At 44.7% G+C, this 14,466-nt stretch overlaps 1 protein-coding gene across 1 annotated transcript; it reads left to right on the plus strand.

Moving 5' to 3' along the window:
• Positions 1-1,035: 1,035 nt before the first annotated feature.
• Positions 1,036-9,531, plus strand: adhfe1 (alcohol dehydrogenase iron containing 1). Its single transcript, XM_079216600.1, has 14 exons — positions 1,036-1,103; positions 1,767-1,804; positions 2,427-2,476; positions 3,364-3,417; positions 3,554-3,708; positions 4,113-4,309; positions 4,385-4,462; positions 4,542-4,647; positions 4,922-5,074; positions 5,469-5,567; positions 5,700-5,778; positions 5,858-5,954; positions 6,065-6,222; positions 9,059-9,531. Exons 1-14 carry the CDS (start codon positions 1,051-1,053, stop codon positions 9,140-9,142), a joined length of 1,401 nt encoding a protein of 466 aa, XP_079072726.1. The 5' UTR covers positions 1,036-1,050; the 3' UTR covers positions 9,143-9,531.
• The last annotated feature ends 4,935 nt before the right edge of the window (positions 9,532-14,466 follow it).

Consider the following 14,466-nt stretch of genomic DNA (forward strand, 5'->3'; position numbering starts at 1 on the left):
TATGCTCTGTTTCTGGTTCATTCTAGCTCAAAATTAGCGGGTATATCTTATCAACAAAAAGTAAGGCATACTTTCTTAAAATTAGATAATTTTTCTATTCAAAACATGCTTGACAAGATTAATATTCTTTTGGGGCAAAAAATAAGACTTATTTTCTTGATGCAAGGCTTTTTTTACTTTCTTGAAATTCCTTTTTTGCAGTGCAGAGTCCCAAAAAGTAAAATAAAAGTATATTTAATAAAAAATGATAGACAGACAGCTTATGCTTTCGATCGAGCTCTTTTGCTCCACAGCGAACTCCACAGACATGCAGCAGGTCGGCTTTGCTCGTACTGCAGCTGGAAAAGAGAAAGTTTTCACCCCATGCAGTTAGTTTCTATACGGCCGCGGAGCTTAGAGCCCTTCCTATTGGTTAAAAGTCCCGTTTTCACACCTGCGAAGCAGCTCTAATCATTCATTGGCCTGCAGTCTATCGTCTCAACAGTCAATGTGCAGCTCCGCCACCTCAGGCGAACAAGAGAACTACAATTCTTTAAAGCGGTATGCAACATGCAGCATGCAATATTTGTCTAACATTCATTCACACATTAATCATTTTATAGTAATAAAAGTGACCTTCATATGCATACAATTACAAATCCTTCATAATAATATCCCTTATTAATTATCATATTTCATGCATTGTAATGTACACAAACAATTTATTTTACATAGATGTGCAAGTCCAAATGTGACAAACTAAGCTTAAAAAACACTACAGTATATTAATATGTACATTTATATGTATATATTTATATGTATTTTTATATACATGTATATTTATATAAGGTGCTACCAGGATTGTTACCTGCACCAGTCACCTGAAGAGGAAGTCTTTCTGAACTTCACAAAAGGCCTCAATCACGTCCTCATGAATGACCTTCAGCGCCAAGCTGAGTGTGCACTTTATTTTGAAAAGCGGAGACGGAAGCAGTGAGTGCGTCCGTCGTCAGCTTGACGTCAGTGTGGTTTATATACGCGGGACGGGCTCGCGCGGGTCACACTCCAGACATGGCCGCACGTGATCGCGTGGTTCACCTGCTGCGACAGCTGGAGCGCGCCGCGTGAGTCCTCACGCTCTCATCTATACATTATACTCATTGTACTCAATGCATTCTGGAAAGCCTCACATCACAAACTTAACATGTGTCTCTGACTTTGAATGCGCCTGCATGTACCTGAATGCACCTGAATGCACCCGCATGCACCTGAACGCACCCGCACGCACCTGAACGCACCCGCATGCACCTGAATGCACCCGCATGCACCTGAATGTTCCTGCATGTACCTGATGTACTTGAATGTCGGAGAAAATACTCGTAAACAAAGTGCGGTGACGTCACAGGCTGTGAACCAAAGTCTGCTCGTGAATCTCCGGTTTTAAACTCAGGAGGGTAAAGTTCAGCTCCCGCGCATGCGCAGACGGAAACTTTTTCTAACTCGGTCAAAAGTCGTTAGACATTCGTCACAAGTCTGGACCTGATCCCTCTGTAGTGAGACCATTGAGACCCTAAAGACGGTCCAGGGTCCTCTTAGACCACAGTTCAGATTTGTACTAAACCTAAAAAATGAACCTACCTTATTGTCCAGTCAGACCAGGTCTAGATCAAAATGCAGACCTGGTTCCTCAAACCTTTATTTATATAAATGATTTGATGAAGATCAAAGTGTTTGTGTAAACTAAAGGTTAAAACAACAAACACTGAAACGTGTTTCTGTGTTAACAGATGCAGATGTCCTGCTCACTCCAACACCTTCCACCAAGGTAGACCTCCTCCTGCTGCTGCTCCTGCTACTGCTCCTCCTGCTGCTCCTCCTGTTCCTGCTCCTCCTCCTGCTGCTCCTCCTGCTGCTCCTCCTGCTGCTCCTCCTCCTCCTGCTGCTCCTTCTCCTGCTGCTCCTTCTCCTCCTCCTGCTGCTCCTCCTCCTGCTGCTCCTCCTCATGATGCTCCTCCTCCTGCTGCTCCTTCTCCTCCTCCTGCTGCTCCTCCTCATGATGCTCCTCCTCCTGCTCCTACTGCTCCTCCTCCTCTTGCTGCTGCTCCTCCTGCTGCTCCTCATGCTCCTCCTCCTCCTGCTGCTCCTCCTCCTGCTGCTCCTCCTCATGCTCCTCCTCCTCCTGCTGCTCCTCCTCCTCCTCCCGCTGCTTCTCCTCCTGCTCTTCCTGCTCCTGCTTCTCCTCCTGCTCCTCCTGCTTCTCCTCCTCCTGCTTCTCCTCCTGCTCCTCCTGCTTCTCCTGCTCCTCCTACTCCTCCTGCTCCTGCTAGTCATTCTCCTGATCCTCCTCCTGCTGCTCCTTCTGCTCCTGCTGCTCCTCCTCTTTCTGCTCCTCCAGAGGACCAATAACAGGAAGCATCCGGTGATGTAATGTGGTGTTTGTCCTGCAGGTGGCAGAGCTGCAACCTGCACCGTGCGTAAAACGGACTACGCCTTCGAGGTAACGAGCTCTACGAGTTTTAAAACCAGCGTTCTGAAAAGAGATGAAACATGAAGGTGAACCTAGGGAGCAGGTGAAGGGTTTAGCAGGTGGGGAGCAGGGGTTAGCAGGTGGAGGGTAGGGAGCAGGGGTTAGCAGGTGGAGGGTTGGGGGCAGGGGTTAGCAGGTGGAGGGTAGGGGGCAGGGGTTAGCAGGTGAAGAGTCGGGAGCAAGGGTTAGCAGGTGAAGACTAGGAAGCAAGGGTTAGCAGGTGAAGAGTAGGGAGCAAGGGTTAGCAGGTGAAGAGTAGGGAGCAAGGGTTAGCAGGTGAAGAGTAGGGAGCAAGGGTTAGCAGGTGAAGAGTAGGGAGCAAGGGTTAGCAGGTGAAGACTAGGGAGCAAGGGTTAGCAGGTGAAGAGTAGGGAGCAAGGGTTAGCAGGTGAAGAGTAGGGAGCAAGGGTTAGCAGGTGAAGACTAGGGAGCAAGGGTTAGCAGGTGAAGACTAGGGAGCAAGGGTTAGCAGGTGGAGGGTAGGGAGCAGAGGTAGGGGCAGAGGACAGGGAGGGCTGGAGGCGTGCCATGTTCCTGAGGTGAAAGAAGGCAGTTTTGGTTATGTGGTTGCCGTGGGGAGGAAAGAGAGGTTGGGGTTGAGGTTGCGGATCTGGGTGGAGGGGGTGACGATGGATCCATCAATGTTCAGAGAGAAGGTCTGGGCTGAGCGGGTGAGGGAGTTAGGGCCGATGATGAGTATTTCAGCGTAGCAGTGGAAATCGAGACCATGACAACGGATGATTTGTCCAAGGGGAAGGATGCAAATGATGAAGAGGAGGGGACCAAGCACGGAACCTTGTGGGACTCCGTGGGTGACGAGGTGGAGGACAATGATTTGTTTTGTTTGTTTGTGTCAGATGGCGAGTTCCAACATCCGTTACGGAGAAGGAGTCAGCAGAGAGATCGGCATGGTAAGCAAACACTATCTTCATCATCTTCATCTTCATCACCATCGTCATCATCTTCATCTTAAACACAGTTTACTCATCAGTTTTGATCTAGAACATGTTTGGTGGATTAATGCGATGTTCTCCGGTTCTCCTGCAGGACCTGCAGAACCTCGGCGCTCGGAACGTCTGTCTGATGACGGACAAGAACTTGTCCCGCCTCCCCCCGGTGAAGGCCGTCCTGGAGTCCCTGGCCTCCAACGGGGTCCAGTTCAAGATCTACGACGGCGTCCGGGTGGAGCCCACCGACACAAGGTGACACACTCCCGCTTTACCTGGTGATTCTACATTATGAGGACTCACACCTGAGTCCCGTCTCCTTGTGGGGACGTGGCGGTCTCGAGTCTTTCAGGATCTCAGAGTTCAGTTAAAGATCTTTTCACTGTTTCCTTCCAACTGTAATAAACAGATTATTACTGTTTCTTTGATTTGATCGATGTTTGTTTGCTGAACATTAAGTTTATTGATAAAACATAAAGTAAGATGTAATGAAAAAAATGCCGCGTGTGGCGCCATCTAGTGGTGAATCAACAGTCTACAGTTCGGTAGAAACACGGAAGGGATTAAATGGATTCCTCTGAATGCTTCACTGTCCCTTTTTAAATGATTCATGTATTGTCTTCTGAAGAATCTCATGTTTCTGTGGTTCTGTGTTGCAGCTTTAAAGACGCCATCTCGTTCGCCAAGAACGGCTCGTTCGACGTGTACGTGGCGGTGGGCGGCGGCTCCGTGATTGACACCTGCAAAGCAGCCAATCTGTATGCGTGTCACCCCGACGCCGACTTCCTGGACTTCGTCAATGCTCCGATCGGTAAAGGGAAGCCGATCACCGGAGCGCTGAAGCCGCTCATCGCAGGTATGAAGAACTCCCAATGAGCAGGTCAGCAAGTAAAGAGGCTCCTGGTCTCACCTGGTCTCACCTGTTCTTCAGTTCCTACGACTGCAGGGACCGGAAGCGAGACCACCGGAGTCGCCATCTTTGACTATGAGCCTCTGAAAGCCAAAACAGGTACTTGGAGACGCAGATGAAGAGCTGTGATTGGCTGTCTGAGCTGTGATCTGAGCGGTGATTGGCTGTCTGTGCCCAGGTATCGCCAGCAGAGCCCTCCGGCCCACGCTGGGCATCGTGGACCCGTTGCACACGCTGAGCATGCCCGAAAGGGTCGCCGCCAACAGCGGCTTCGACGTGCTGTGGTGGGTCGAGAGATGCTATTGCTACCGTGTTGCTAAGCTAACGATGGTCGTCCTGAATAGTGTTTATGCGAGTGATGCATGCTGGGTACAGGATGTCAGACACATGCATCTTCTTCCTCGTTTTTAAATTCTCTTAATTAACTTGATTCACGTTATCTTTTATTTTAGTTATGTGTATTATTTCATGTTGTTTGTTCCGTTCTCTCTGTGCGGGTGAACGGTTCCCCTGAGAGCTCAGAACCAGGACCTGAACCAGACCTCTCCTCTCCTGCAGCCACGCTCTGGAGTCCTACACCGCGCTGCCGTACAACCAGCGGAGCCCCTGCCCCCCCAACCCGCTCAGCCGGCCTGCCTACCAGGGCAGCAACCCCATCAGCGACGTCTGGTCCCGCCACGCGCTCCACGTGGTCGCCAAGTACATGAAGAGGTGAGTACAGTTAGACCTGAACCAGATCCCTGAGGGGACCAGGACCCAGAGGAACTAGGACCCAGAGGAACCAGGACCCAGAGGAACCAGGACCCAGAGGAACCAGGACCCAGAGCTGCTTGTCTCCTTGTTAAAGCCATCGGTCATTTGGAGGACCCACACAAGAAACACAAGAAATTCAAAACACAGAAACTCACACAATAATTTAGTTATTTTAAAATAACAAAGTCATACTCAACTCAATTAACAATAATAATTTAAAATGTAAGATATAACTTAACTAAAAAAAGATTACAAATATATAAATAAAACATGTGAAAAGAGAGCTAAATTAACATAAAGTACATTTTAATGTTAATAAGAGACACAAACATCTTTGTTTGTTTGTTTACAGGGCCGTGCGAGACCCTGAGGACAGGGAGGCTCGGTCCAGCATGCACCTGGCCAGCGTGTTTGCCGGCATCGGCTTCGGAAACGCAGGAGTTCACCTGTGGTGAGAAAGTTTAGTCCATTTAAAACTGTGGAGATAGCAAAAGAAATTTTGGCTATATTTGGTGCAGATGAGCCATAGGTTTCTCTCTGAGTCTACCTTTGACCCCAACACACTGATGTTCGCTCTCTGCAGTCACGGGATGTCGTACCCGATCGCCGGCAACGTGAAGACTCACGCAGCGAAGGGCTACAGCGTGCAGCACCCTCTGGTGGTGAGCGGCGGGACGGCAGCATCACAGCGCTCACTTTAAGCTGCGCCAACCAAATGTGTGTGTGTGTGTGTGTCCTCAGCCTCATGGTCTCTCCGTTGTCCTCACGTCTCCGGCCGTCTTCAACTTCACAGCCCCGATGTGTCCAGAGCGCCACCTGGAGGCTGCAGAGATCCTCGGTACCTCTTTACCTGTTCACCCGTTTTACCTGTTTACCGTTTTACCTGTTCTCCTCTTTACCTGTTTACCTCTTCACCTGTTCACAATAAGTCTGTATGTACTGGTTCAGGTGCAGACATCCGCCAGGTGAAGAGGGCGGACGCGGGCCCCGTCCTGGCCGACACGCTGCGTAGCTTCCTGTTTGATCTGCAGGTGGAGGACGGACTGGGAGCTGTGGGATACAGCAGAGAGGACATCCCAGCACTGGTGAAGGGAACCATCCCTCAGGTATGACAAGACCTCCGCTTCCTGTGTGGGGACTGTTGTTGATCTGTTGTTGTTGATCAGGGCCCAGTTCCTCGTACCTATAACTGAGTTAGCTGGATCATTTTCAGGATAAGATTACATAAATCAGGCTTTTCGGTTCCACAAGGCAGGTTTGGTAAAATCAGCATAGCAACACATCCAAAAACCTGAACCTGCTCCAGCACAGGCTAACTTAAGTTAGCTTATCCAGCTAACTTAAATTAGCTGGATAAATTGGCCACTCCCACCAGACAAAAAAGGCAGCTCCCTTCCTCATTGATGGGGGACTTGATAACATGTCATGATGACTTCCTGTACGAGCTCACATCATGATGACTTCCTGTACGAGCTCACATCATGATGACTTCCTGTACGAGCGCTATCGATTCTGCTGACAAGGGCCCAATCCCAATCTCCCCCCTAAACCCTCAGGGACTTACTGACGTCAGCTGCTAACTGGTTGAGTGTGAGAGGCTGCAGGGCTTGATGGTGTAAACATGAATGACAGCACGTGACTACATACAACAATATTGTGTACAGTTGTGTATTTATTTTATACTTTTTATTTACTGATTTGAACGTCTTCCTCACGAGATGAGAAGTCATTTTTAATGATCTATGTACTCGTTTTGTCAAAACGAAATGTTTGAATGTAAAACAAAATTTATAAATATATTTTCTTCTTGCATTCCTCTGATTTCATGTTTTTTTTATGTTCCATCTTTAATCTGTAATGTTGTAGTGTAATGGTATTTTATCACGTGTCTCATTGATAACTTTTTTTTACGTCTTCATGCTTCCATTGGGAACTGCGTGTTTAACGTCACATTACTATGAACTGTGGGTAATTCCTTTAGGCAAAATCAGCATCTAATGCTGACTTAGGGAAAGGGTTCATAAAGGACTCAAAATGTCTGTCAGAGACTCAAGCACTCTACGATGTGACAGTGGGACACCCCTAAACCCTCAAGGACTTCGCGGGAGCGCGCCTCAAAGTCCGTGAATCCGTAAGAGATTGAGATTGGGCCAAGGACTCATTTATTTATTTAGTCTCGCAGACTGGATCACGGCCTTGTGGTACAGTGTCGGCGATGCAGAGAACATCGGGAAAGCCGCTGCATGCCGTGCTCTTTGTAACATTTATTTAGCGATTAAGAAACGTATGGATGTGTTCATTATATTCCCATGGCACATATTGTATTGAATAATGTTTTTGTGCTTAGTTTTTACTTGCGCCATGTCCTCTTTTTGAACTATATGGGGTGAAAGTAGTGATGGCGAGATGAAGCTTCCTGAAGCATTGAAGCTTTCCATCCAATTGGTTCGCTCGTGGGCCGAAGCTTCATGGAGCTTCATTTGCTCTACTGCGCCACCAAGTGGACAATAGATGTAAAACAGGCAGAGTGATCATAACGACACCATGGCTTTGGTGTGTGAAGCTTTAAATTGAATAAATTATGTTTGTGACGCCAATACATCAATTATTAACTTATTCATATTGTGTCTAACTTTATGATATATTGGCGGGATCAAAACTCGAAACAAATTGGGAGAGGGTTGTGATGTGACTGTGGGTCAGTGGTTAGAATATCCGACTCAGAGGATCGGTGTTTCGAGCCTCGGCTCCGTTAGTCCATGTTGATGTGTCCAATTTTTTTTAAAGTAAAAATAAGAACTTTTCCACAGTGCTGGGCTTTTTGAGACTATTTCGCCTGCTTTATAAAATACCCTTTCACAGGCACACATGAAGCTGGGTACAGAGAGGAAGGAAATCCATTGAGTTTCTCTGCCTCTTATATTTCAAATCGCACGGCAAACCCACGAACCATTTTCTGAATCAGTCACGTGGTACGGCCGGCTCGCGAGGCTTCGAACGTCACCACATACGTCATCGACACAAGCCTCGATACGCGCTTCACCAAAATCTACCTGATTACTCGACACGCGCATCGAAGCCTCGACAAGAAAGGACACATCCCTAGTTAAAGCACTCATAATTATATGACAGTGTTATTAGTACACCATACATATCATTATTGTAGAAAATTATTAAGGTACAGAGAATCACACACAATTTATTTTCACTGCTTCAATTTATTGAATTTCTGATTATGAATAATACATACATATTGATCCACCCATACACATATTCAAACTCCTAGTAATATGATAATCTGCACATACATGTATATACACATATATATATATAGTACATGATACATACGCACATGCAGTACATATATCCTCACAAGTATATATCTATTCGTATACTACTGCCAGCACATTTAAATAAATATAATCTGATTGATTTGGGTGATGAGGGATTTAAAATTAGCCGATACATTCTCCTAACATTTACGCATTTAACTTAACGGCTGACATTTTGCCATGCTTATGTCGGCAGCAGTGTTGGTGTTAAGCTGTGTTCGACTTTGCCATGATTACGGTATTGAATTCCTCAAATGCGTTCATGATCATTTAATGCTTGTCAACGGAGAAAAATGTGGCTCGTCCTTTGAGTTATTTGCCATATTGTAGCGTAAGAACATCATGGATTCTGTGCTCGACTCTTCTCCCTTCTGAAGAGGAACGTGAACGCGCAATTATCCTGATGACTGACGTCTGGTTAGAATGAACAAGACTGTTTGAGTGCGGATCAGCCTTTGAGAAACCAACATAGCCTGACGTCAATCAACTGGGTAATTTAAGATGGATAGGAGGACATTTGATCTACTTAGTTAAACCACGTACGAGGAATGGGGCCCTGTTGTTGTTGATCTGTTGTTTATATTGATCTGTTGTTGTTGATCCGTCTCAGGAGCGAGTGACCAAACTGTCCCCCAGAGAACACACTGAGGACGACCTGAGCCGACTGTTTGAAGCCTCCATGAAGCTCTACTGAGGCTGCAGCTCCTCTCACGGCCACTAGAGGCTGCAGCTCCTCACGGCCACTAGAGGCTGCAGCTCCTCTCATGGCCACTAGAGGCTGCAGCTCCTCTCACGGCCACTAGAGGCTGCAGCTCCTCAAGGCCACGAGAGGCTGCAGCTCCCCTCGCGGCCACTAGAGGCTGCAGCTCCTCTCATGGCCACTAGAGGCTGCAGCTCCTCTCACGGCCACTAGAGGCTGCAGCTCCTCACGGCCACGAGAGGCTGCAGCTCCCCTCGCGGCCACTAGAGGCTGCAGCTCCTCTCACAGCCACTAGAGGCTGTTCAGCCTGCTCAGGGCTTTATTATTGATTACTTATTGATTTCATATTTACAATCCAATCAGAAATAAAATGCATATTTACACGCCAGTGTCGTCTTTCTTCTGTTTTGTGTGTGTGTGTGTGTGTGTGTGTGTGTGTGTGTGTGTGTGTGTGTGTGTGTCTGTGAGAGATATAAATCTCATCTGTTTTAACACAGATCAGAAAGCGAGCTGGGTCAATATCACTATACGGTGCCTTTGGGACTTCCCATTTCTCCCCCAAAAAACTAAGATTTTCCATTGAACTTCATATGCATTGTATTATGTAGATGTTATGCTGTTAGAAATGCATGTTGGTCAAGCTCTCACACTTTTTTTTTATAAATTAACTGTATGATGACAATGTACTTGCAAACAGCCACATATGTCTACCCTGTCATGGACACATTTAAAGTAGAGTAAATACATTGTAATTACATAGTGATTATAAATTGTACATTTTCAGGAAGATGTTAAGTCCCTTTCTCACATTGTATTTGATGGGTAAAGTATTTGGATAACTAAATGATGCAAATAATGTCCACCCTGCAATGCAAAACTTGCTGACAGGGTAAACAATGGCAGAGTGGACATTTTTGGCTAATATTAGCATTTAATGAGCACATAATGGACCTTCAGTTAGCAACATGATTCAGTTAGCAAAGTGACTGTGTACAGTTTAACAAATAGATTTTTAATTTCTGAAAGGTTTTTATATTAATTGATATTTCTCTATGACAGAGTGGACATAAGCTTGACAACATAACACTGCACACGTTAATAGGATGAAAACTACGATATACAAGTGTAAATACTGCAACATGCCACTGTTTCACCTCAGTGAAGAAAGACACATTGGTGGAAGTAATGTCAGTGAAAACATCAGAGGTTTTCTTAAAGGGGAAGTTTCCCCATAATGACAGGGTGGACTGCAATGTCAGAGACACGTGAACATTTTTCAATATGATTATGAAAATAGAATATACATGATCAAAATGATTCATTTTATCAAATAACTTGTTGTGGACAATAAAACCATATAATTTTTGGGGGGATTTAATATCATTTAACTATCTATTGCACACACTGTAGTTAGCAGAGCAGTGTGTGGGACATGCCAAAATCACGTACAGCCAATGAAACAAAACAGTATAAAATAATGAAACTGATGATGAGACTTATCATTGTATTTCTATGTGTGTAAATGTTTGGCCATTTATAAAAGCACCTCAGAGTTTCATTATTCTGTTACATTTTCATAATAACTGAGTGATTCTGATGAGGACACCAAAGGCACTTTATAGTGATATTGACCCAGCTAAACAGAGTGACCCTGAACACAGCACAGAGCTCAGTCACACACACCTGAGCTCACCTGTACAACAGAGCACCATGAAGATGATTTAAGATTATAAATATAAGTATATATGTATGTGTATATATACACATGTGTAAGTATATATATTAATAAATGTTCTTGCATGAAGTTAAGTCAATTTACCAAATCCTGTCAGCTAATAGGAAGTCGTGAACGACTGCTCAGTGTGTGTGTGTGTGTGTGTGTGTGTGTGTGTGTGTGTGTGTGTGTGTGCGCTACAGAGACACACACACAGCAGGATTAGTGACTGCAGGTATTTAAGCGCAGTGTGTGTTAGAGAGATAGAGAGAGAGAGCAGCATGCAGCAGATCTTCAGGCAGAGCGACGAACACTTTGAAGTTTACACCACCGTCTTCTCTCCTCAAGGTGGGTCACGACACACACCTCATGTATTGATCGTCTGTCACCGTGGAAGTATTGACCAACTGATCGGTGTTCACATAGTCCCTCCTGTCTGTCAGTGTGCAGGTCCAGGACTAGGACCGGGACCAGACATGTGGAGGCAGAGAAGGTGAAGTGAGGTCAAAGCTTTCTGTTTCTGTTCACAGCTGTTTAACAAACACAGAGAGAAACAAGCCCGTAACCCTTAAACCCCTTATGAACCCATAACATCCTGTTAGAAAACCCCTTAATGAATCCATAACATCCTGTTAGCAGGTGAAGGGTAGGGAGCAGGGGTTAGCAGGTGAACAGTAGGGAGCAGGGGTTAGCAGGTGAAGGCAAGTTTGAATAGGTGTGTTTTGAGGGCTTGTTTAAATGATGATAGGGTGAGAGAATAACGGACTGAGAAGGTGCTGCAGAATGCCGCTTAATTACCCCATAACGTCCTGTTAGAAAACCCCTTAGTTAACCCATAACATCCTTTATTTAAAAGTAAAACGTAATCTTTTTGTGGTTGTTTTGCATCTGTAATGGTTTTGTGTCTCTTTGTAGTTGTTTTGTATCTCTCTGTAGTTGTTTTGTATCTCTTTGTAGTTGTTTTGTATCTCTCTGTAGTTGTTTTGTGCCTCTTTGTAGTTGTTTTGTATTTCTCTGTAGTTGTTTTGTGCCTCTTTGTAGTTGTTTTGTCTCTTTTGTGTCTCTTTGTAGTTGTTTTGTATCTCTCTGTTGTTGTTTTGTGCCTCTTTGTAGTTGTTTTGTCTCTTTTGTGTCTCTTTGTAGTTGTTTTGTATCCGAGCGGTTAGTTCCGTGGCGTCGGCAGGACGATCAGTGATTGGTCCGAGCAAAACAAAGAGAACGTGACAGATTAGAAACATCAGATCGCTCTGCTGATAAGTGATCTGAAAGCACGGCGTGTTTTAATCTGCGTTACATGGGTGTGACCTCTGACCTCTGTGTATTTACAGCCTGCTGAGCAGCAGCTATTTAAAGCAGATTAAGGCCGAGTCCAGTTCATGTCCCGACACTTTGCTCCACCTGAGTTTCAGAAAGTACACTAAACTATCAATGGGGAGCTCTGATTAATCAATAAATGATTAATCAATAGTTAACTTGGAAGATTTTGTAGTTATTGATAGTTTTCACACACACAACATGAAGCTGACCAGCGAGTAAATTCATCCATTTGTGTATATATGTGTGTCAGCAGCTTCCTGTGATGGCAGGAAGTCGGTCTGATGCAGGAAGCACAGTAGGAGCAAGCTCAAATCGCGGCACGGGAGGCACCTGTAGCTCGGCACCTGTAGCTCGGCACCTGCCTCCCATGCCGCGGCAGCTCGGCAGGTGCCGGGAGCTGCCACTATGAGCTGCCGTGCCGAAGCAGTTGCCACTAGTTTTTAAATCGTGGCGCACCTCGTAGACTTGTGTCAGACCCGTTTTCAGTGAGTCACGGGTCTTTTATTTTTAATTTTTAATGAATTTTTAATGCAGCAGTGCCGTACTCACACTCCTCAATACTGGCTTGACAACACGCTTTACTTGCGTGAGTTTACACACCGGACTATTTGTGATTTTTGTGAGTTTGCTTCATTCCCGACGTTTTTATTTATTTAATATTAGCTTAAGCAGTTCAGAACCACTGCCCCATAATAACGTGCGTGTAATCTTTCGTGTGTGTTTTCTTTTGTTTTAAGTTTGATCTTTTATAGAGTAATGTAGCTTTCTTAACCCTAAATTAAATGGATTTATGTCATAGTAACAGAACAATTTGCTTACATATATTTTTACATTTATTTATTTAAATTTTTTTCCAGTTTCACCAAGAATAGGTTTTGTTGCTTCTTTTTTTTATCAAGGAATTTTAAATCACTTTAAAACTTACATTACAACTTTGAAAAAATATTTCTTATAGTTCACTATGCGTTGGACCTATTGCATTTTTGTTGGCTTATAATTAAACTAAACTAATGAATGAAAGTGACTCAAGCATCTGAGACGCAGTGTGAGGAAGTGCAGTACTTCATATAGGTTTAGTTTGCCAACTGTTTTAAAAGCAGCTGCCTTGCTCAATAACAATGAATCTGCTATCAGCTGCTAGCTCACCACCCAGTGAAGGCGTGGGTGGTGAAGGCATCGTCCTCAACCACCTTCGTCAGAAGCTCTTCAAAAACAATAAGACAGAGAAATTTATATGCAAAGACAGGTGCAATACAATTTCGGGAGGAAGTTTTTCTGGATCTCTGAGCAACAATATCATATTTCAGATCGCAGTACAATACGTATTTCAGATGTTTTTTTTGTTTTGTTCTTTTAAATGAAAAGACAATACATAAACATAACATTAAGAGGACGACAAAACAGTGAGACACAGGCCAGCAAAACATCATATATTCAAGTACGGTGTGTGGTATAGAAGTACTGTGTGTGTGTGTGTGTGTGTGTGTGTGTGTGTGTGTGTGTGTGTGTGTGTGTGTGTGTGTGTGTGAGAGAGAGTGAAAATGAGAGACACAGCCAGATTAGCAGGCACTGAATCAGGGAAAAACAAACGTGTGTATATAGAAAAACAAACAAACATATAATAAAACAAACATATATAGGAACACGGAAACAACAAATTAAGTAACACAATACACATAACACAAATACGAGAATGTGTGAGCCAGATCGAGGTTCATACTGTCGGGTACAAAACGACGAAGGTGCAATACTATATAATATTATAATCGAAACAGTGTGATACAGAGATAGGAGAGGGGGGCATATCTAGATTATGATGGGGAGCTTCATGTGTATGCGTGTATGAGAGGCTGTAAGGAAAGGGGCGAGGGGGGTGCGGGGGTCTAGAAGAGCCAGGGAGTTGCATCCTTATGGCGGTACAATTGTCCATCTATGTATAGTTTGTCCAGTGATATTATTGTTGCTTTCTTTCCTTCTTTCATCATGTGTTTATGGATTGGAAACAAGACTTTGCGTCGTTGCATGATTTCTTTTGGATATTGATCGTTGAGACCATAATCCGTTCCTTTGAGCTGCCTTCCTTGTTGTCGGACCTATTCTTTTTGTTTGTAGTGTTCAAATTTAGCGATGATTGGCCGTGGTCGGATATCGTTGTTCTTCGGTCCCAGGCGGTGTACGCGATGGAATGTTATGTTGTTGACGGTCTCTGCGGGTAGTTTAAGCTGTATGGACATGAATTCTTTGATTGATTTTTCGGGGTCTTCTGAGTTCTGTTCGCTAATGCCGG

This window comes from Taurulus bubalis, assembly GCF_910589615.1.
Source record: "Taurulus bubalis genome assembly, chromosome: 1".
Taxonomy (NCBI): domain Eukaryota; kingdom Metazoa; phylum Chordata; class Actinopteri; order Perciformes; family Cottidae; genus Taurulus; species Taurulus bubalis.